The sequence below is a fragment of the Macaca mulatta genome, chromosome 7 (genome assembly GCF_049350105.2).
Source record: "Macaca mulatta isolate MMU2019108-1 chromosome 7, T2T-MMU8v2.0, whole genome shotgun sequence".
Taxonomy (NCBI): Eukaryota; Metazoa; Chordata; class Mammalia; order Primates; family Cercopithecidae; genus Macaca; species Macaca mulatta.
In genome coordinates, this window is record NC_133412.1 from 146407063 (window position 1) to 146426890 (window position 19828).

The following is a 19828-nucleotide window of genomic DNA, read 5'->3' on the forward strand; positions in this document are numbered from 1 at the left end:
CTGCTGTATGAGTCTCAAGTGAGCAAGTTGTGGCTTAAGGAGGTGACCTGACCTGCCCAAGTGCACATACAATGAGAAGCAGAGCAGCCTTCCAGTGCAGGTCTGCCTCCGCCCCAGGCTTCCCCAAACCCACAAGGCAAGGGGGTCTCAGGTGCAGCCAGTGAGTGGCACAGGGCCAGTGCAGAGGGGACTTGACAATGGGAAGGAAGGTCTTACACTTTTTCCTGGACTATTCTTTCTAAACCACCCTATTGTAATGCATCAGTTCTGTTCACCACATCTCTGTGAGGTAGGCAGAGGAGAAATGAGGCTTAAAGAGAAATTCCCGCCCAAGCCAGTAATTGGTAGGGCCTGGCTGGTGGGTCTAAGACAGCCCCTTACCACTGCGTGTGGGTTCTGCCTCCCAACCTCAGGGTCCTCTTTGCAGCTGGGGTGAGGTGTAAGTAATCACAGCCCTGGGTGTCTGAGAAGAAAGGATCATAGGAAAAGCAGGGACACAGCAGGAAAGTGAGCTCCTTGGGCCTCAGATTCCCCCACCCTGCAGCGGGAGAAGCATTTTCCTCCCACTTGACAGAGGACCTTTGACCAAGCTCAGAAAAGTCCCAGCTGGTGGGGGCAGGGAGCCGGGCTTGTTGAATGGAAGAAGTGCTTTTCCTTTTTAGAGAGGCTGCGTGATTCCACTCCCCTTTCTCTGCCAAGCTTTATCTTTGCTTAAGAATTCACACAACCCTCCAGGGGCCCTGCTACAGCTGCTGCTCCTCCTGTCTTCATTGATAGGTAAGAAATGTGCCTGATTTAAACTGGCCATGTTTTAATAAGCATTTTGTCCAAACTGGGAGCTGCAGGAATCGGGGGGCTGAAGCGGGGCTGAGCTTCCCACTGGTGACTTCTCTTTGCCCAAATGAGGCCAAGGGAGAAGCGGCAGGGCCAGCAAGAGGCTGAAGGCAGGAGAGCGTGGGGAAGGGGATCAGCCTTCGCCACCCCACCTCAACCTCTCCCCAACTTCCCCCAACCTCCCTCCTGCCCAGGACCAGTTTCTAAAGATGAGTGAATTCCAGTTTCAAAAAAGGAATGGCAGGCAAAGAGTGTCTTGGTTGTGAAAAAGGACAACCAGGAAAACAAATTAAGTTGATCACATGTTGAGCCCCTGCCTTGATGCTAATGAGTGCCCTGGCACAGGCAGTCGGGCTGCATGGCAGGCCCTGACCTCCGGGATTCACAGCTGAGCAAACCACAGCAACAGGGACAGAAACCAAGGGGGCAGGACATGCACCCCATCGGCCTGGTGTGGTGTGGAGATGGCTTCGAAAGCAGGTGACATGCTGGGCACAGTGGCACTTTGAGAGGCCACGGTGGGAAGACTGCTTGAGCTCAGGAGTTCGAGACCAGGTTGGGCAAAATGGCGAGACCTGTTTCTATTTAAAAAAAGAAGGCGGCTGGGCGCAATGGCTGACGTCTGTAATCCCAGCACTTTGGGAGGCTGAGGTGCGCGGATCACCTGAAGTCAGGAGTTGGAGACCAGTCTGGCCAACATAGTGAAACCCTATCTCTACTGAAAATACAAAAATATTCGCCAGGCGTGGTGGCGGGCGACTGTAGTCCCAGCTGCTCAGGAGGCTGAGGCTGAACTCGGGAGGCGGAGCTTGCAGTGAGCCCAGATAGCACCACTGCACTCCAGCCTGGGCGACAGAGCGAGACTCCGTCTCAAAAAAAAAAAAAAAAAAAAAAAAGAAAAGAAAAGAAAGGGAGGGAGGAAAGTAGAAAGAAAAGAGGAAGGAAGTGAGGGAGGGAAAGAAAGAAGAAAGGAAGGAAAGGGACATTTGACCAAGGTTTTGAGGGCTGAGTAGGGGTTTGAGAGGTAGAGGGGCTTGGGAGGGTGCATGCTGAGTGAGAAAAGGTGCTGGGAGATGGGTAACAGCAGTGTGTGTGGAGAAACTCAGTTGTGGCTGAAGAATAGGGTCCAGGGGTGGAGGAGAAGGAAAGTGGCTGGACACAGAGGTGTGTTGTGTGTAGGGTCGGCATGAAGAGGAGCGGATAGGGCAAAGCTAGAAGGGTCGGGCAAGGGGAAATGGGATTGGAGAGGCGACTGGCGCTGACCCAAGACAGGACAGATAGGGTGACCAGAGTGGAGGATTAGCCAAGCCTTGGCACAGACCCAAGCGTGTGGAGGCCCCGGGCAACACCAGTCACCACGAGGGCCTCTCCCAAGGGCTCTGTCCTCCCACGGGGATTGGAGGTGGGTAAGGGAGACCGGGCGGGGTGGAGGATGAGGCCAGGCAGCGGCGGAGAGAGAAAGTCCCACCCCTGCGGGCGTTCCTTGCCGGCCGGCCGACCTCGCAGGCTTGGGCCTGGGCGGGCACCGACGGAGCGGCCCTGGGTGCAGCCTCCCGGCGCCCGCGAAGACAGGTAGGGAGGCGGAGGGACTGGAAGCCCGCGGGCGACCAGAGGCGGGGGCGGCGCACCCCGGGGCTTCTGTAGGAATTTGCTTGCCTGGCTCACGGGCGACTGGAGTGTCGGAGAAAGTGGGGGTCCGCAGAGGAGACCCCGCCCCGCCTCGCTCTCCCGAGGTGGGCGCAGGGTCATCGCGCGGCACCGCGCGCCTCCGGCCGGGAGGGAAGGAAATGCCGGGAGCCAGGGAGCTGGTGCCGGGCGGCCCCGGCGCCCACCCTCCGCCCGATGGGACCTTCCTTCCTTCATGCGGACGCCGCTCCGGGTGCGTGGTGAAGGCGAGGCCCTGGAGACTGCGCGCCCCTCCCGGGAGGTGCCACTGGGCCGCGGGCCTGGAGGGTCCGGGAGCCCCTGCGGCTGCCGGCACCTGCGCGGCCATCCCGGGCCTCCCGTGGGAACCGCGCCTCGCCGCCTCGGGGGTGCGCGGCAAGTTCCTGGGGTGGGGACGCGGGGTGCCTGGTCAGGGCGGGACCGATGCAGAGGAGGGCCGTGCGCGGGGACCACGGGGACGGGCGTCTGCGGACTGCGGCGGTCCCCGAGTCGGCTGGGGACCGTGCAGGGGGAGGCTCGGTCGGCGGCCACCCGCCTTCCCGCCCTCTGCGCCCTTGTGTGCTGGCCGCCGCCTGCGGCCCTAGCCCAAGGCAGACGCGTTCCCCAGGAACATCACGTTGAGGGCGCCCACCCTGCGTGCCCGGGACCACCTAGCCCTTGCCCTCGGGCGGCAGGAGAGGTCGAGGTTCCACGGCCCTCGGAGCAGCTCCGTGACCAGACCCCGGACTGGTCTTGGAGTCGAAGGGGTTGTTTGCCACCAAATGAACCGAAAAAACTGAACTTTTCAGACTTTGGAATGGCAGATACGGGCTTGGAGTTCAGTGCAATTGCAGCGGAGGCAGTGGTGTTCTGAGTAATTACAAGTAAAATTCTTCTTTCCCCCGTATTTTCCTCAGCCTCGCCCGCCCTAGCAGGCCTAGCCTAGCCCTAGCAGGAGGCTCCTGCTCTGGGAACTACCCCCGACAGACCAGAGGCAGGGCCCTGGCAGCAACTCCCCTCCCTCACCCTCCAACCCCAGGAATCTCGAACTTGACCACAAGAATAATGACTCAATGACTCACTGTGCCAAATTAACGAGTGTGTACATTGTTCAATGTGCCAGGTTACATTTCTGCTGAGCTTGGCTTCTGTATGCTGTGTTTTATCCTTGTAAGCAGAAGTCATTTTATACCTTAAAAAATTAGAACATTGGTAGAATTACAGATTTTAAAGTTCAAATCTACACGCTGGTACTTGTTTTAATGTTTTGCACTGAATGGAGCACATTGCTTATGTCATTCTGCGATACAGTGACATGTATGTACACATACACACTGCACAGTGTGTATACAGACTGGACACCTGCACCAAATAGTACACACCAGACTGCACATAGACCCGCCCTGCACACTGCACATGCACATTCCATGCACGCACACATCCAACCACAGACACTCCACACACACTGCACTGCACACTGCCCTGAGCACACACTACACTGTACTGCACACTACACTGCACCTTCAGGGCGCACACGCTGCACTACACACTGCACTGTACACACGCTGCACCACACACTGCACGGCGCACACGCTGCACCACACACTGCACTGTACACACGCTGCACCACACACTGCACTGCACACACGCTGCACCACACACTGCATGGCGCACACGCTGCACCACACACTGCACGGCGCACACACTGCACCACACACTGCACTGTACACACTGCACTGTACACACTGCACGGCACACACACTGCACCACACACTGCACGGCACACACGCTGCACCACACTGCATGGCGCACACGCACCACACACTGCACGGTGCACACACTGCACCACACACTGCACGGCGCACACGCTGCACCACACACTGCACGGCGCACACACTGCACTGCATACACATGCTGGTTATGGAGGCTGCTTATGGATCTTCCCTGTGCAGAGAAATGCTGGCCTGGGTTTTAAATGGGATACAATTAACATTTTTAGAACATTTGAGTTTTCAAAGTGTCTTCAGAGACTTGATTTTTTTTTTTAGCCTATATTAGGAGTTTTTAAACATCTGATGTAATAGCTTTTTTGAAAGGAACCTTGCTGAATTAAAATAGTGAGTCTAATTACTCGGATTCTGAACTCCTTGTTTTTCAACCACATAGAAGTATTTTTAATTGCTCTCTCTTTTTTTTATCCCTCTGGAACCCTGAAACAAGTTGTTCTTGAACTTCTGCCAGTTGCGGATGGGCCGTTCGTTTCTCGCTCACATGTTGAGCTGTCCGGCGGGGCGCCCGCACGCTGTGTTCTCTGCGGTGCACCGAGGCGCGCCCGGCGGTCCCGTTGCGGGTCTCCTGGTCACTTGTGGGCCACAGGGAGCGACGCGCCCACACACTCGCGCCCGCCCCCAGGACAGCTGCTGGAGCCCCGGGCCGCTCTAACCCGCTGCGTCTCCTGCAGGCTGAGATGCGGCTGCTCCTGCTCCTGCCGCTGCTGCTGGCTCCAGCGCCCGGGTCCTCGGTGAGTGCGGCCCTGCCCGGTCCCCGGGAAGACCCTGCAGGGGAGGCGGGGACGGGGACGCGCGGACCCGCAGGCAGCGTCCCCAGAAAAGGGACGATGGGCTGGGATGAGGCGAGCCCGCGCCGCTGAGCTCCCTCAGAAAGGGCTGGGCCCTTGAAGCCGGCTGGCCAGGGTGCTCAGAACGGCCCGTCAGGCTGCAGGGCGCAGTTTGTAGGAATGGCACCTTCTCAGGGCTTCCCTCCTTCAGAAGGTGGTGGGAGCACTCCATGCAGTCCCCGCCAGTGCTGCAGAACCCCCTCCCCCAGGTGGTTTTCCAAGGTGGAAGGACAGGTGGGGGCAATGCTGGAACCAGTCAAGGTGCAGGGCTGGGTGGCCCATCCCACCAGACACCTGTCTTCTGCCTGGAGCCACAGTTTCCCCTAAGCTGGGGTGTTTGGGCCTAGAGGTTTGGGGTGCCAGTCATTTGCTTTCCCCTTAGGGTAGCACCTAGGGCAGGGCTGTCCTATGGAACCTTCTGAGATGGCGGAAATGTCCTGTTTCTCTGCTGTCCAATAGGTAGCCCCTCGGTCCATTGAACACTTGAAAGTGGGTGAAGTGAGTTTTAATTTTACTTGACTTTAATTAAATTTATTTTTAAATTTTTAAAATACTTATTTATTTTTGAGACAGAGTCTCACTCTGTCACCTAGGCTGGAGTGTACTGGCATGATTTCCGCTCACTGTAACCTCCACCTCCTGGGTTCAAGCAATTCTTCTGCTTCAGCCTCCCAGGTAGCTGGGACTCCAGGCGTGTGCCACCGCGCCTGGCCATAATTAATTTAAACAGTCACATGCGGCTAGTGACTACCGTATTAGACTGCGAATTAAGACAGTGGACACAGGAAGCTGGCTGGTGGTCAGAGTTGCTGTTTCATTAACAGGGGCCCAAAGGCCAGGGCTCTCTGGAGAAGGTCCCTGGGTCTTGAGGATGTACAAGGAATCTTCTAGACCACAGGCCCCATCTTTGGGGAGGAGAGGGTCTGCAGAGCTGGGTACTGCCCTGGCTCGGTGCCTGGCAGAATAGAAGCCGCAGAGTCAGCTGGGCCCTGTCCTGCCCCAGGAGAAATCTCCCAGGGTGAGCCACAGCCCTGCCCACCCGTGTGAGGCAGGTAGGAGGTGAGAGAGGAAGGATCCCTGAGAAAGGACCCAAACTGTTTTCTGCCTTGAGGAGTTCAGGGGGAAATGCCACGTCTGGCATCTGTGGGTGGAGGCTAAGAAGGACTCCTCTGCAGGGCTGTGTGGGGCAGGCAGGACAGATGGCAGTGGGCACTTCTCCCACTAGAAGTGGGTCCCATAGATGGGACTGGGCACTTCAAGAGCCCTGTGAACCCAACATATGCCACAGCTGGAGCGGAGGGTGGGCCAGAGCTAGCCTTTTTCATGTCCTCTCGACCACCTGCCAGCTACCTGCGGTCCCCTCTGCCACCCCATGAACCTTGCTTCCTAAATGCCACTCTCAGGTCGTTCGCACGTGCTGGTGGCCCAGCTGCATGAAGGCCAAAGCCCAGGTGGAGGGGGCACCAGGACAGTGTCTAGGCCCCAGGATTAAATCCCAGAGCCACCTTGACAGCTGCATGACCGTAGGCAAATAATCAAGCCTTAGACGGCTCTAATTTGGGGGTAATAATGCCCACCCCAGAGGTTTTCATGCAGATGAAACAAATCAAGGTTTCCAAAGTGCCCTTGGTTCTCTTAAACCTTTTCTCCCTTAAGGCTGCGCTGAGTAGCCTCATCCGGCTGCCGCCTCCTCCTAGTGTGAGTCTCAGATGGGGCTGGGTGCAGCCTGGGCGGATAATTCTTCTCTCCCTGCCGTCTGTGACTCTGCAGGGGTGTGGCCCCGCTCACAGCTCCACTGCCTCCCTCCGTGGCTGGGACAGGAGCCACTCAGTCCGAGCACCTTCTCTGGATCACCTATGCTGCCAACGGTCAGCCTGAACAGAATGAGCAGATGAATAAAGGCGGTGGCCTGCGTGCTCCTGGGCCTCAGCCTCTGTTCCCACCTGCATGCAGGTGTGCATGCATTCTGTCTCTCACACACACACGCACATTGGGCACTTGATTCCCCTGGAAACAGTGCAGCAGGAAAGGGGACCCCTGAGTGGCTCCAGGTGGGAGTTGAAGGAGGCATGGGCGGGGCGCCTAGAGCAGCATGAGACAGGTGAGGGCAGGCCCCAGGTGAGGCTGGCTGGATCAGCTCATTCTGGCTTCACACCACGTCGGGCAGTTCATGGTTTGGGTAATTACAGAGCAACAGTGTGCTCATGCTGCCTGTGGCTGAAGGTGCTTTCCTTCCTTGGAGAGACAGTGTGGAGTGCGTGGACAGAGCACGGTTCTAGAATGGGACGGATGGACTAGGGCTCTTGGCTAGTGGACACCTGCCTCACGGGGGCTGGGCACAGGAGGCAAGAGGGCATTCTGGAAACAGCATGTCTCTTAGGGGGCCCTTGTTCAGACCAGTCCTGCCCCCGCCTTATCCTCATGGCCAGGCGGTGTCTCCATTGCAGGGGTACCCCTCGTTGCCTTGGCCACACCAGTATGTCCAGCCCAGCTCCGGGGAAGGGTGGATTTTGCTGGCTGCTGTGCCAAGGAGCCAAGACAGACATCCAAACAGGCCTTGGTCAGAGGGTAATTGACAACCAGGCCCAGGCCAGCAGCTAAGAAAGCAGCCACCCCTGAAGACGTCTCCTGAATACTTAAAATGTGGGCTGAGGCTGTGCGTGGGGGGCGGGTGCCGGAATCCCAGCTGGGGCCGCAGGCTGTCTCTGGAACGTCATCCTTCACGCTCAACACTCAGCATCTTCCTTGTGAAACAGAAACTTGATCCAAGTAAATTTCAGTTTAACTTTCATTGAGAGAACACTTTGATGTTTTGGCTCACAGGTTTCGAAAGCTTAGAGATTTGTGTTCAAGTTAGACTTGAAGGAGTAGATGATTTTACAAAGTGAAAGCTAAGACCTTTCATCCGGCCAGCCCGTCCTTCTTGCTGGTGTGTGTGGTTCGGCAAGCTTAGCGTGGTCTGTGCATGGCTGGTTCTGCCTCAGGGTTCTGGGTTTTGTTATAAGACAAGGATAACTAGATGTTTGGCACCAGAGATGAGTAAACCTCCTTCCTCACCTGAGATCCAGCGAAGCTGCTTAGGGATCACCATGAAAGGAAGAGCCTGCTTTTCTTTTTTTGAGACCAAAGTGCTGGGATTATAGGAGTGAGCCACTGCGCCCAGCCGCTTTTCTATGTGACCACTGAGCTCTTTCTCTGATTTCCTTGAGAGCCTTTTCTGGTGATACCCTAAAAGAAAGTCCCCTTCCAGCAAATGTTTGCATGTACACCGTATGCCTCCTGGCAAAATTGTGAAGTTACATCTAATCCCTGTCCAACCCTGCAGGGAATCATCTAGCGTCTCATTTGATTCCCCCAAGTGGGTGGGGGCACAGCCCCGGCAGGGGAGCAGAGGCCTGTAGTGAGACTGGCCGGCTCCTGTGCCCACTTCTTCCTCTGTGGCTTCCTCTCTCTGCCTCACTTTTCTTATTCATGCAATGGCGTCTGTTGGGTTGTTGTGAGGATGAAATGAGATAATGTGTGTGTGGCATGTGGATTCCTGATGCCAGCTACAAGAGGTCCAGTCTTTCTGGTGGGAAAATGTATCTGCTAGGATTATAATCCTGTGTAGAGTCTCAAATAGCAGTTCTTCAATAAGACAGACATGATTCCTCTCTCATATAAATACCCAGGGGTCAGAAGTCTGGGGCTATTCTGTTGCACAAAATCCTCCAGGCTCTAGAGTCTTTCTATCTTTGCTTCACTGTTTGAAGCCTCTATTTCCAAGTTACCTCACAGTCTAAAAGGCTGCTCCAACTCCAGCCATCACATCTGCTTTCCAGACAGCCTGAAAGAGTACAGGAGGAAGGAGAAAAGGACAAAGGCTCATGCAGCCTCTCTCTTAAGGAGATTACTAGCAGCAGCTGCCCAACACTTGTATTTACATCTTACTGATGAGAACTAAGTGATGTAGCCACAGTTAGCTGCAGGAAGTCTAGAAAGTGTTTTTTTTTTTAAATTTTGGGCAGCCAGGTACCCAGCTGAGTCAAGTTTTCAAGGGTTCTCTCACAATGGGTAGAGGGGATGAATATTGGGGTACCCCTGGGAGTCTCTGCCAGATTAGCAGGATCCCCCCCATGCTGCTTCCCTTTATTTTCTTTTAGGGCCCCGTCCCCTACATCACAGTTAACCCACAAATGCCTGGACCCTCAAACCGCCCCTGGCTGTAGGGTTCCTCCCCGCAGTGGTCCCTGAAACTCCAAACCCTTCCCAGCTGCTCCTGCTCCTGCCCTCCAGGCCTGGCTTTCAGCTGCTTATGAGGAAAGCAGGCTAATTCTGAAAAGGAATATGTTTTGGGGTGCCCGGCGGTGTTGCTGAGTCCTAAAGGTGGGCCCTGGAAGGGAGAATCCCAGGCTCCTTGATGGGTGAGGGAGTGTTTTTAGGCGGAGCATCCTTTGGAGGGGCCTCTGGGCTCAGGCTCTGAGCGGCCACTGCTGATACATGGTCCTGTCTTCTGCAGGCTCCCAAGGTGAGGCGGCAGAGTGACACCTGGGGACCCTGGGGCCAGTGGAGCCCCTGCACCCGGACCTGTGGAGGGGGCGTCAGTTTCCGGGAGCGCCCCTGCTACTCCCAGAGGTAGGAGAGACGAAAATGGCCCGGCTTGTTAAAGCAGGAGCTTCTGGGTGGTAGGCTAGGCAGTCACGGCCTAGGCTAGCACTGGCCACATCAGCAGAACCCACCAAGCAGCAGATTCATTCTGGAAGCAGCATCAGTTCAGCACAGGAAATCAAACCATTTCCCAGGGCCTTCCACTCTGAGCTGGAGCACAGGTGCTGCCTGCTGCCCCTGGTCTCCAGCTCCTGATGCTGCACCTGCCTGCCCTATGGCAGGTGCAGTCAATTTTGGTGGAACCAGTAAACAATCTTCAACCGGCAATTCCCAATTCCTGTGGCTTCTTTGCCAAGTATAGATGTTCCCCATTTCAAGCGATTTATTAAGTGCTTGCTGTGTGTGCTGCACTCTGGCAGGGTCAGTGGAGAAGGTGGGGTACAGAAGGGGTAGTGAGGTGCCTCTGTCCCAGTATAGGGGTTGTTCCTGAGAACCCTATGTGAGGAGGAATGAGAGACCAGGAATGATCCTAAAAGCCTTATACTGATGTCCTGCTTAGATCGCAGGATGGCTGTGCCAGGCGGGTGGGTATTACATCTCATGGAGAGTCTTCTCTGGGAATCTGCCGTAAGAGGCAGTGGAGTGGTCCCGCCTTAAATTCAAATTACAGGGCGGGTAGGGCTCTGAGTCCCGCTTCTCCCAAGTACCAACACCGGTCGCTCACGCCCCGCCAGGGGTCGGCCCTCTCACCTTGCTGCTCCCACTGGAGAGCCCTGCAGAAGTTGGGGCCTGCAGGGAGCCCCAGCACGGGGGTGGGGACGTTGGGTCTCGGTCCGGGTCCTCCCGATGCTCTGGTCCCGCAGGAGAGATGGAGGCGCCAGCTGCGTGGGCCCCGCCCGGAGCCACCGCTCTTGTCGCACTGAGGTAAAGCCCACGGGGTGCGGGCGAGGGCACCAGCTACCCCAACCCCTCCCGGCCGACGTCCCCACAGGGATGCCCGCCTCTGGCCGGGGGCTGCCCGGTTGGCCCAGCCTGGGGTCCTCCTGCCAATCCACAGCAGGGCTGCGTGAGAGCCCGTTCCTCACCCTGCCCCCGGGGACTGGCCTTGTCTTCCACAGCCTAGAGCACCATGGAGGGGCGCGCACAGGAGTCCGGGGGTCTGGGGGGCAGACTCCACCTCCAGCGGCTCGGGGCAGGCGAGGGAGATTCCTGGGCTCCCTGGGCTGGGGCGGGCGGCGGGGACAGGGCGGGGAGGGAGGTGGGCGGACCTCGGACTCCGCCTCCTGGACTCCGACTTCCCCTCTGCCCCGCAGAACTGCCCCGATGGCGCCCGGGACTTCCGGGCCGAGCAGTGCGCGGAGTTCGACGGAGCTGAGTTCCAGGGGCGGCGGTACCGGTGGCTGCCCTACTACGGCGGTGAGCGCGGCCGGGACCCCTCTCTCGAGGGCCTCTTGTATCCATACATTGATGCCACAGTTCCTATTGCCGTATTATAGAGGCGTTTTCATATATATGTATATATATACACACACACGTATATTAGAGACAGTCTCGCTGTGTTGCCCAGGCTGGTCTTGAACTCCTCGGCTCAAGGGATCCGCCCGCAGCGACCTCCCAGAGTGCTGGGATTGCAGGCGTGAGCCACTGTACCCGGCCAATTTTTTTTTTTACTGGGCGGGGTGGCTCGCAATGTACAGGGAATCTTCTAGACCACAGGACCCACCTTTGGGGAGGAGAGGGTCTGCAGAGGTCCCTCGTGACAGAACAAGAGGTCTTACTTTTTCTTTTTTTTCTTTTTGTTCTTTTCTTTTTTTCTTTCTCTCTCTCCTGTTCTTCCTTTCCTTTCCTTTCTTTTCTTTTTTTTTTTTTTTTTTAAGATAGGCTCTCGCCCAGGCTTGAGTGCAGCAGTGCAGTGTCAGCTGGGCAGCCTCGAACTCCCAAGCTCAGTCAATCCTTCCACCTCAGCCTCCCAGATAATTTTTTTAAAAAAAATATGGAATGCTTCATGAATTTGCACACCATACCTCCTCAGGGGTCAGGGGCTGTGCTAATCCCTGTATCATTCCAATTTTAGTATATGTGCTGCCAGAGCCAGCATTTGTCAAATACCCCATCGATCAACCCATAATGAATCAATCACCAGTCACCCCCGCTCCCCCCAGCGCATGCCCGTGGCAACACAATGGCAGCTAGTTTGAAGTCTTTCCATCCTTTCTCCCCTTATGTGTGTATATTTTCAAACGGAGCTATGGTGTGTCTATACCATTTTGAGCCCTGTTTTTGCTCAGTCTGCTATGGGAAGCGTTCCTCCTGTCACACAGAGACGGATGTGGGGAGCCCCAGGAGTGGTAGGAGTGGTGCCCCCCGGTCATCCTGCAGGAGGGGCTGGAAGGGACTTGGTACACCAAGACTTCATTTACCAAGGATCCGGGGGCCAGAGGAGATGGTCTGAGTACCTCTGAGGAGGGTATAAGTCATTACTTTTTAGGTAAATACAGTTCAGGAAAAAAACACCCATGTAAGCACCAACAGGTATGTCATTAAGCATTTTAGATGAATCAGAAGATTCCTCAAGACAGGTCTTCTGAGTGTTCGTTTTCCCTGCTTGCTGCGCGTGACCTCTGGAGACCCCGTGGCACTCTGAATTCCAGATCAATGAGCACTCGTATCCTGTGCGTGTGTGGGTGGGTGTGTGTGTGTTGTGGGGATTGTGGCTGTGGCCCAGTGGGAGTCTTATATCCTGTGTGTGTGTGTGTGTGTGTGTGTGAGATGGGGATCGTGGCTGTGGGCGTGGCCCAGTGGGAGTCTCATATCCTCTGTGTGTGTGTGTGTGTGTGTGTGTGGTGGGGATCGTGGCTGTGGGCGTGGCCCAGTGGGAGTTTCATATCCTCTGTGTGTGTGTGTGTGTGTGTGTGTGTGTGTGTGGTGGGGATGGTGGCTGTGGGCGTGGCCCAGCGGGAGTCTCATATCCTCTGTGTGTGTGTGTGTGTGTGTGTGTGTGTGTGTGTGTGGTGGGGATCGTGGCTGTGCACGTGGCCCAGTGGGAGTCCCATATCCTCTGTGTGTGTGTGTGTGGTGGGGATCGTGGCTGTGGGCGTGGCCCAGTGGGAGTCTCATATCCTGTGTGTGTGTGGTGGGGATCATGGCTGCGAGCGTGGCCCAGTGGGACTCTAGCTTTCAATATTCCCTCTGGATCCTGAAGTGGACACATGTCAAGAATAATTTGAGTATATTCACATGATAGAAAAATTGGAACACAGAGGAAAGTCTAAAAAGATAGTAGAGGGATACCTTCCATGGTGTGGAGATGATTATAATCCTGTTTGTACTTTTGGGTTGTTTTAAAATGTATATATTTAGATAAATATAAAAATTAAGGTTGGATGCAGTGGCTCATGCCCGTAATCCCAGCACTTTGGGAAGCTGAGGCAGGACGATCACTTGAGTCCAGGAATTTGAGACAAGCCTGGGCAATGTGGTGAAACCCCATCTCTACCAAAAATACAAAGATTAGCCAGGCATACAAAGATTAGCTAGGCATGGTGGCACACACATGTAGTCCCAGCTGTTCAAGAAGCTGAGGTGGGAGGATCACTTGAGGCCAGGAAGTTGAGGCTGCAGTGAGCCAAGATCACACCACTGCACTCCAGGCAGGATGACAGAGTGAGATCTTGTCTCCAAAAGAAAAAAATTAAAACCAGGCCAGTTTCAGTGGCTCCTGCCTGTAATCCTGGTTCTTTGGAAGGCTGAGGCAGGAGGATCATTTGAGCCCAGGAGTTTTAAACTAGCCTGGGCACCGTAGTAAGACCCTGTCTCCACAAAAAAAATTTTAAAAATAGCTGGGTATGGTGGCATGTGCCTATAGTCCCAACTATTCGAGAGACTGAGGCTGGAGGACCACTTGAGTCTGGGAGGTGGAGGCTGCTGTGAGCTTTGATCATGCTTCTGCATTCCAGCCTGGGAGACAGAGTGAGATCCCATCTGAAAAACATTAAAACCAGGAAAAAGTTACCCTCATCCTGCCCCTTTCACAAGATCACTGTTAGCATTTCATCTTAGCCCCTTTCACATCATTCTCTCCATATACACTTACATATTTGTAATTATTGCATATTAATCACCGTTTTGCATTCTGTGTTTTAAGCATCTTCCCACACCATATAGTTTTCACAATCATTTGCAACTTCATAGTCAGCAGGTGTAATATTCCATTGATAATTTGTTTAAAGAGTAGCTTGTTATGGCCAGGCAGGGTGGCTCACACCTGTAATCCCAGCACTTTGGGAGGCTGGGGCAGGCAGATCACCTGAGGTCAGGAGTTCAAAACCAGCCTGCCCAACATGGTGACACCCCATGTCTACTAAAAGTACGAAACTTAGCCGGGTGTGGTGGCACGTGCCTGTAGTCCCAGCTACTGGGGGGGATGAAGCAGGAGAATCGCTTGAACTAGGAAGGCGGAGGTTACAGTGAGCCGAGATCGTGCCACTGCACTCCAGCCTGGGCAATAAGAGTGAGACTCCATCTCAAAAAAACAAAACAAAACAAAACAAAACAAATAGCCTTTTGTAACCACCTCAGCTGAGGTAAATAATGCTGAGGTAGACTTCTTTAAGTGCTTTGCTTTTTTCCTTATCCTGGTCAGCTGTGGTAAATAATGCTGAGATGGACTTCTTTAAGTGCTTTGCTTTTTCCTTATCCCGGTCAGCTGTGATAAACAATGCTGAGATAGACTTCTTTAAGTACTTTGCTTTTTCTTTATCCTGGGACTTTTCTTCGACTTGATCCTTAGAGGTGCGACAGATTCAGGGAGACGGCCCCTTCTCCTTGGGTGGGGGCTGCTGCAGGGCTTTCTGACCCATGCTTTCCTGTTGCTAGGGTAGGCCTTGGGCCCTGGGGAGGGGCGTCATCCAACCTCAGGATCTCAGTCTTGCCTTCCTGCCCACCCCAGCCCCAAACAAGTGTGAACTGAACTGCATTCCCAAGGGGGAGAACTTCTACTACAAGCACAGGGAGGCTGTGGTCGACGGGACGCCCTGCGAGCCTGGCAAGAGGGATGTCTGTGTGGATGGCAGCTGCCGGGTGAGTGGTCCCCCAGCCCCTCCCTGCCTCCGGGCTGCCTGGGGGCTCAGTGCGGGTGTTTCCCTGTCCATCACCCACAGGCCCAGGTAGCTGCCATGAGCTTGGTGTCTTCTCAAGTTACCAGAACACCAAGCCCAGCTCCTAGGGTACCTTGCAGGCATCACAGATGCCCTATGGCCCCTCACCTTCATTCTTTTAGAATGCTAGCCCTACAATAAGAGAAACCCTCTGGGTGGCAGAAATCCGGCTAAAACCGAGTTCAGAAAAACAAACAACAGGGACAGCCGCAGGTGCATGAATGAGGTGCCACTCGGCTTTCCTCTCCGTGGGTCCAGCAGCAGGATCGGGTCTGTTCTTCCCAGGAGGTGTGGAGGTGGCCGCCAGCTGCTCCGGACTTCTGCTGTGGCAGCCTGGCCCCTCCCAGAGAAAGGGGGCCTCATTCCCAGGAGTTTCAGCCACCAGGGGTTGGGACTTACCCTGAACCACTCCAGCCTCCCCAGACCCACATTTGGGGAGCTCCATTCAAACTCTGCGGGAGAGAGGTGGCCCTTCAAGGAAAACAGGGCGTTATTACCAGAAGGGGAGATGGGAGCTGAGCAGATAAATGGATTGTCAGTCACAGGCCAGTCCCCTGGCTTGTGACTGAATCACTCCTGACCACCCTATTCTGCCTGGGCTGCTGGGGTTAGGGTGTGACGGGGCCCAAGGCCTGATGTGGCCATGATGCCCTCTCCCATGCCTCCCGCGTCTCTGCCCACAGGTTGTCGGCTGTGATCACGAGCTGGACTCATCCAAGCAGGAGGACAAGTGTCTGCAGTGTGGGGGTGACGGCACGACCTGCTACCCCGTCACAGGCACCTTTGACGCTAATGACCTCAGCCGAGGTGGGGGTGGTTCCGACAAGGGGCTGTTGTCTGCCCCTTCCTTGCCTGTCCCTGCTCTGGCCTAGGCTCCAGGCCAAGTGGCCCCCATGGCACCCGAAGGCTCTGACCATATCAGGTCACGTCTGAAAGGCCCCATGTGGCCTTTGGTTAGGACCCTTGCCCACTTGTGCAGTCCCACCTCCTGCCACTGCTTGGATGCTCTCCCCATCTCTTCCCGCTCCCGGTGTGCTCCGGGTGCCCTGAGCCTTCCCGCCACCCTGGCTTTTGTACTGCAGCCTCTTCTGCCAGGGTTGCCGTTCCCAGCAGCTCGGCCCGGTCTGGCTCCTGCGTACCCTCCCTGCCCCCATTCTGTGCTGCGTGGCACTTGGAGTCCTTGGGGGCCACTCCTTCCTGCTGTTTGGTGCCGGGGGAGGGATAGCCCAGCACCCTCAGCACCTGTGTCTCTGCCCCCACCAGGCTACAACCAGATCCTCATAGTTCCCGCGGGTGCCACCAGCATCCTCATCGAGGAGGCTGCTGCCAGCAGGAACTTTCTGGGTGAGAGCCTGGGGTTAGGTCCTGGCAGGTCTGGGGCTGCAGGAGGAGGTGTGGCCGTGCCTCCTGCCGCTGACTGAGGCGGTCTCCTCTGCGCAGCCGTGAAGAATGTTCGTGGGGAATACTATCTCAATGGGCACTGGACCATCGAGGCGGCCCGGGCCCTGCCGGCAGCCAGCACCATCCTGCATTACGAGCGGGGTGCTGAGGGGGACCTGGCCCCCGAGCGGCTCCATGCCCGGGGCCCCACCTCGGAGCCCCTGGTCATTGAGGTAAGTGGGGGTGTGGGGAGAGAGGGTGAGTAGGTGGCTCGTGGTCCCCAAGAGGCTGCCAAGCTCTGTACATGGGGGGTTGAGTGGCTCTGGGCCTGAGCCTGGCAGGGGGCTGTGGGGCTGTGGCGGGTGTGGGAGTGCCCCGCAGCAGCAAACCCCAACAAGGACTCTCCCATGGCAGCTCATCAGCCAGGAGCCCAACCCCGGCGTGCACTACGAGTACCACCTGCCCCTGCGCCACCCCGGTCCTGGCTTCAGCTGGAGCCACGGCTCATGGAGTGACTGCAGCGTGGAGTGTGGCGGAGGTGCGGGCGTGGATGGACCAGGGGAGGGTGTGGGCCCCGTGTGCCGGGTCCCATGGCCATGGGTGAGCAAGTCGCAGCCCCTCCTGGGGAGATGGATGAGCAGGCGAGAAATCTCTGTGTTATGGGGGTGGCTTTGAGGAAAACCTAGGGATCTGGGGGACTCCATGAAGGACCCCAGCCTAAGTGAATAGAACCAGAGGGGGCTTCCCAGAAGCAGCGGCATCTCATAGGAGACGGACTCCCTTAGGAACGGAGACTGGGCATGGGGTCAGTGATCAGGTGCCAGAGCAGGGCTCTCTCACTCACAGCAAAAACTCTCTGAGCCTCAGTTTCCTCATCTGCCAGTTGGGGATGATGGTGGCACTTGCCTTGGGGGGTCATCTAAGGCTGAATGGGGATGACCTACGGGGTGAGTGCAGGATGGCGCCTGGCCCGGGGAACATGCTTAGTGAATGTTGACTGGTGTTTGCCCGCCGTGGCCGGGCCTCTGCTCAGGTCACCAGTCCCGCCTGGTGTTCTGCACCATCGACCATGAGGCCTACCCCGACCACATGTGCCAGCGCCAGCCACGGCCGGCCGACCGGCGCTCCTGCAACCTTCACCCTTGCCCAGAGACCAAGCGGTGAGGCCTTGCCAGCCCCTCTACCTATGATGGGGCCCAAGAACTTGGGTGGGAAGGGAACAGGGCCTCCAAGCTGCTTTAGGTGTAGAACAAAGAGGCGGGGGTCCAGGGCCCCCCACACTGTTACTGGGGTGTGGGAGAGGTGACAGCTCTCCCTGGGGGAGGCAGAGAATGGGCCTGAGCCCAGGTCTGGTCTCTCTGCCCTCTTGTGACCACGAAGTACTCAGAACACCCAGGCTTGGTGGCAGGAGGGTTGGAGAAGGTTCTAGAGGTCCCTGTCTGTCTGAGCCAGCAGAGGGTTTGGCTTGGCAGATGCCGAGGGGTGGGCCAGGGGTCGGGCCACAGGGCCTGCTGGCGTCGGCCATGCCTTTGTTCGTGCACAAAGGACTTCTTACCTGCACCGGCCTGGAGCGTGGCGCCTTGCTGGGGCCCAGCGAGTATGTGGGAACAGGTAACCTGCAGGTCACAGGCTCCCCGCAGGGTTGGTGCCAACCCGTCACCGCTTGGCCTTGGTGGCAGTGGGCCTCCTGGGATGGTGGCAGGCTTGGCTTTGCATGGGGCCACAGGGCTGCTCTGTCCTCCGGGTCCTTGCACCTGGGGCCCGGCAGAGCTGCTCCACGCGTGGGTAAGCGCACCCTCTCCAGGAGCTGCCCCTGACTAAGGTCAGACTGAGAGGAATGGAGTCTGACTGGGAGACAGGGACCTGGTGGGAAGGAGAAAGGGGGATGGCGTTGAGGACCGGAAAGCCAAGGGGGTGGTGTGGGGCTCCGAGTTGTGGGGAGCGCTCAGAGAGCCTGGCCCGGTGGTGGGGATGCTAAGGAGCGCCTGGGTCATGGCCTTTGTTCAGGCCGGAGGTTCAGAGGATGGGCAGGGGTGGGCATCCTCAGGCCACCTGTGTGAGTGAGGGCTTGTGCCTCTCAGGGCTGGGTTTCTGCCCATGCTCCCGGGCCAGCCTTACCTGAGTCCCCCTCCTGCCAGCTGGAAGGCAGGGCCATGGGCGCCCTGCTCGGCCTCCTGCGGAGGAGGCTCCCAGTCCCGCTCTGTGTACTGCATCTCGTCTGACGGGACCGGCGTCCAGGAGGCTGTGGAGGAGGCTGAGTGTTCCGGGCTGCCTGGGAAGCCCCCTGCCATTCAGGCCTGCAACCTGCAGCGCTGTGCAGCCTGGAGCCCGGAGCCCTGGGGAGAGGTGAGGCCCCTGGCCCGGATGGGGCTGGTGCTGGGCCTGGGCAGCAGCAGGGAAGGGCTGGGGTCTTGTCCTCTGCTATGGAAACTGAGGTCCTGGGAGGTAAAGTGACCTGTCAGGTCATCTTGGAAGCTGTGGCCAAGGCTGGGACCAGAAGCAAGTACCTGGATGACTGGTCCAGGGCTCTTCCTTTTTCTCCAGGATCCCAGGGCAGGAAGAAGCTGGGTGTGTTGTTTGGGGGCAAGGGAGGGGTTGGCAGTGTCTAGGCTGTCAGTCATTGCTTCTAGCACCTACGTATATTTAAGTTGCAAACAGGTGGAAAATATAAATGGGTGACACCCTCAGTCTGTTGTCAGTAGCCATGGTTCAGGCTGTGTGACCTCAGGGGAGTGACTCAGCCTCTCTGGGCCTGGGAAGGACATGGGTAGTGGGTGCTATCTGCCTCCATGCCAGGCTGGTGGGCTGCTAGCTGTCCGACCTGGCATGGCTCCTCAGGGCAGGGCCGAGCTCCTGCTGACAGCCTTGTCCTTGCAGTGCTCTGTCAGCTGTGGCGTTGGCGTCCGGAGGCGGAGCGTGACTTGCCGGGGTCATGGGGGTTCTTTGCTCCAAACTGCAGCGTGCTCCTTGGAAGACCGGCCACCTCTCAGCGAGCCCTGCGTGCATGAGGACTGCCCCCTCCTCAGGGACCAGGCCTGGCATGTCGGCGCCTGGGGTCTGGTGAGCGCTCTCCACCCCACACCTGCTACCTGAGCCTGGCCTCCAGCAGGTGGCTGCACACGAGCGCCGTCCTTGGACCTAACACGGGCCACTGCGCACCTTCCCCTGCCTGTCTCCATGTGGGTCCCCACCCCTAGCCTCACCCTTAGGGTCTCTCTCTCCCACCCCTGGGCCTCAGTGCTCCAAGAGCTGCAGCTCGGGCACTCGGAGGCGACAGGTCATCTGTGCCATTGGGCCGCCCAGCCACTGCGGGAGCCTGCAGCACTCCAAGCCTGTGGATGTGGAGCCTTGTAACACGCAGCCCTGTCATCTCCCCCAGGGTAAGGACAGGAGGGCAGGGAGGAGCCTGGCCCGACCTCTCTCCCACTGGCTGTGAACCCACAAGCATGTGCTGCCTCGGGGCCTCTGCCTGCACTGTCATCCCTCTGGACCCCACTTCTCCCACGTCTCCCCCGCTGAACCCTTTGCCATCTGTAAGGCCCGCCTGGTGTGCAGCCCACGAGGCAGCCCTGCGTTCCTCCACTCAGCAGTGGCTCGCCCCCTGCCCCTC

General features: G+C 57.1%; 1 protein-coding gene and 1 long non-coding RNA gene across 20 annotated transcripts in view; one reads left to right on the forward strand and one right to left on the reverse strand.

Annotated features, from left to right (window-relative positions):
- The first annotated feature begins 597 nt into the window (after positions 1–597).
- Positions 598–19828, forward strand: part of PAPLN (papilin, proteoglycan like sulfated glycoprotein) — a 39681-nt gene continuing 20450 nt past the window's right edge. For 2 of the 19 annotated variants that reach the window (XR_013396435.1, XR_013396436.1), the window contains exons 1-14: positions 2178–2406; positions 4891–4999; positions 9594–9709; positions 10546–10606; positions 10996–11098; positions 14631–14761; positions 15522–15645; positions 16102–16182; positions 16279–16451; positions 16633–16756; positions 17252–17378; positions 18357–18564; positions 19096–19278; positions 19457–19598. Coding sequence is in view for 14 of the 19 variants with exons in the window: in XM_077941338.1 (XP_077797464.1) it covers positions 2267–2406; positions 4891–4999; positions 9594–9709; positions 10546–10606; positions 10996–11098; positions 14631–14761; positions 15522–15645; positions 16102–16182; positions 16279–16451; positions 16633–16756; positions 17252–17378; positions 17764–17829; positions 18357–18564; positions 19096–19278; positions 19457–19598 (1888 nt within the window). In the remaining 5 variants the exon portion in view is untranslated. Of the gene's footprint in view, positions 778–2175; positions 2714–4777; positions 5000–6865; positions 7049–9593; positions 9710–10545; positions 10607–10995; positions 11099–14630; positions 14762–15521; positions 15646–16101; positions 16183–16278; positions 16452–16632; positions 16757–17251; positions 17379–17763; positions 17830–18356; positions 18565–19095; positions 19279–19456; positions 19599–19828 lie in introns of those variants that run through there. The other 17 variants (XM_077941346.1, XM_077941344.1, XR_013396434.1 and 14 more) reach the window with 17 other exon arrangements.
- On the reverse strand, positions 10050–10888 carry LOC144330361 (uncharacterized). Its single transcript, XR_013396439.1, has 2 exons — positions 10433–10888; positions 10050–10334 (listed from the first exon to the last, which is right to left on the reverse strand). It is a non-coding gene; the product is annotated as an uncharacterized LOC144330361 (long non-coding RNA).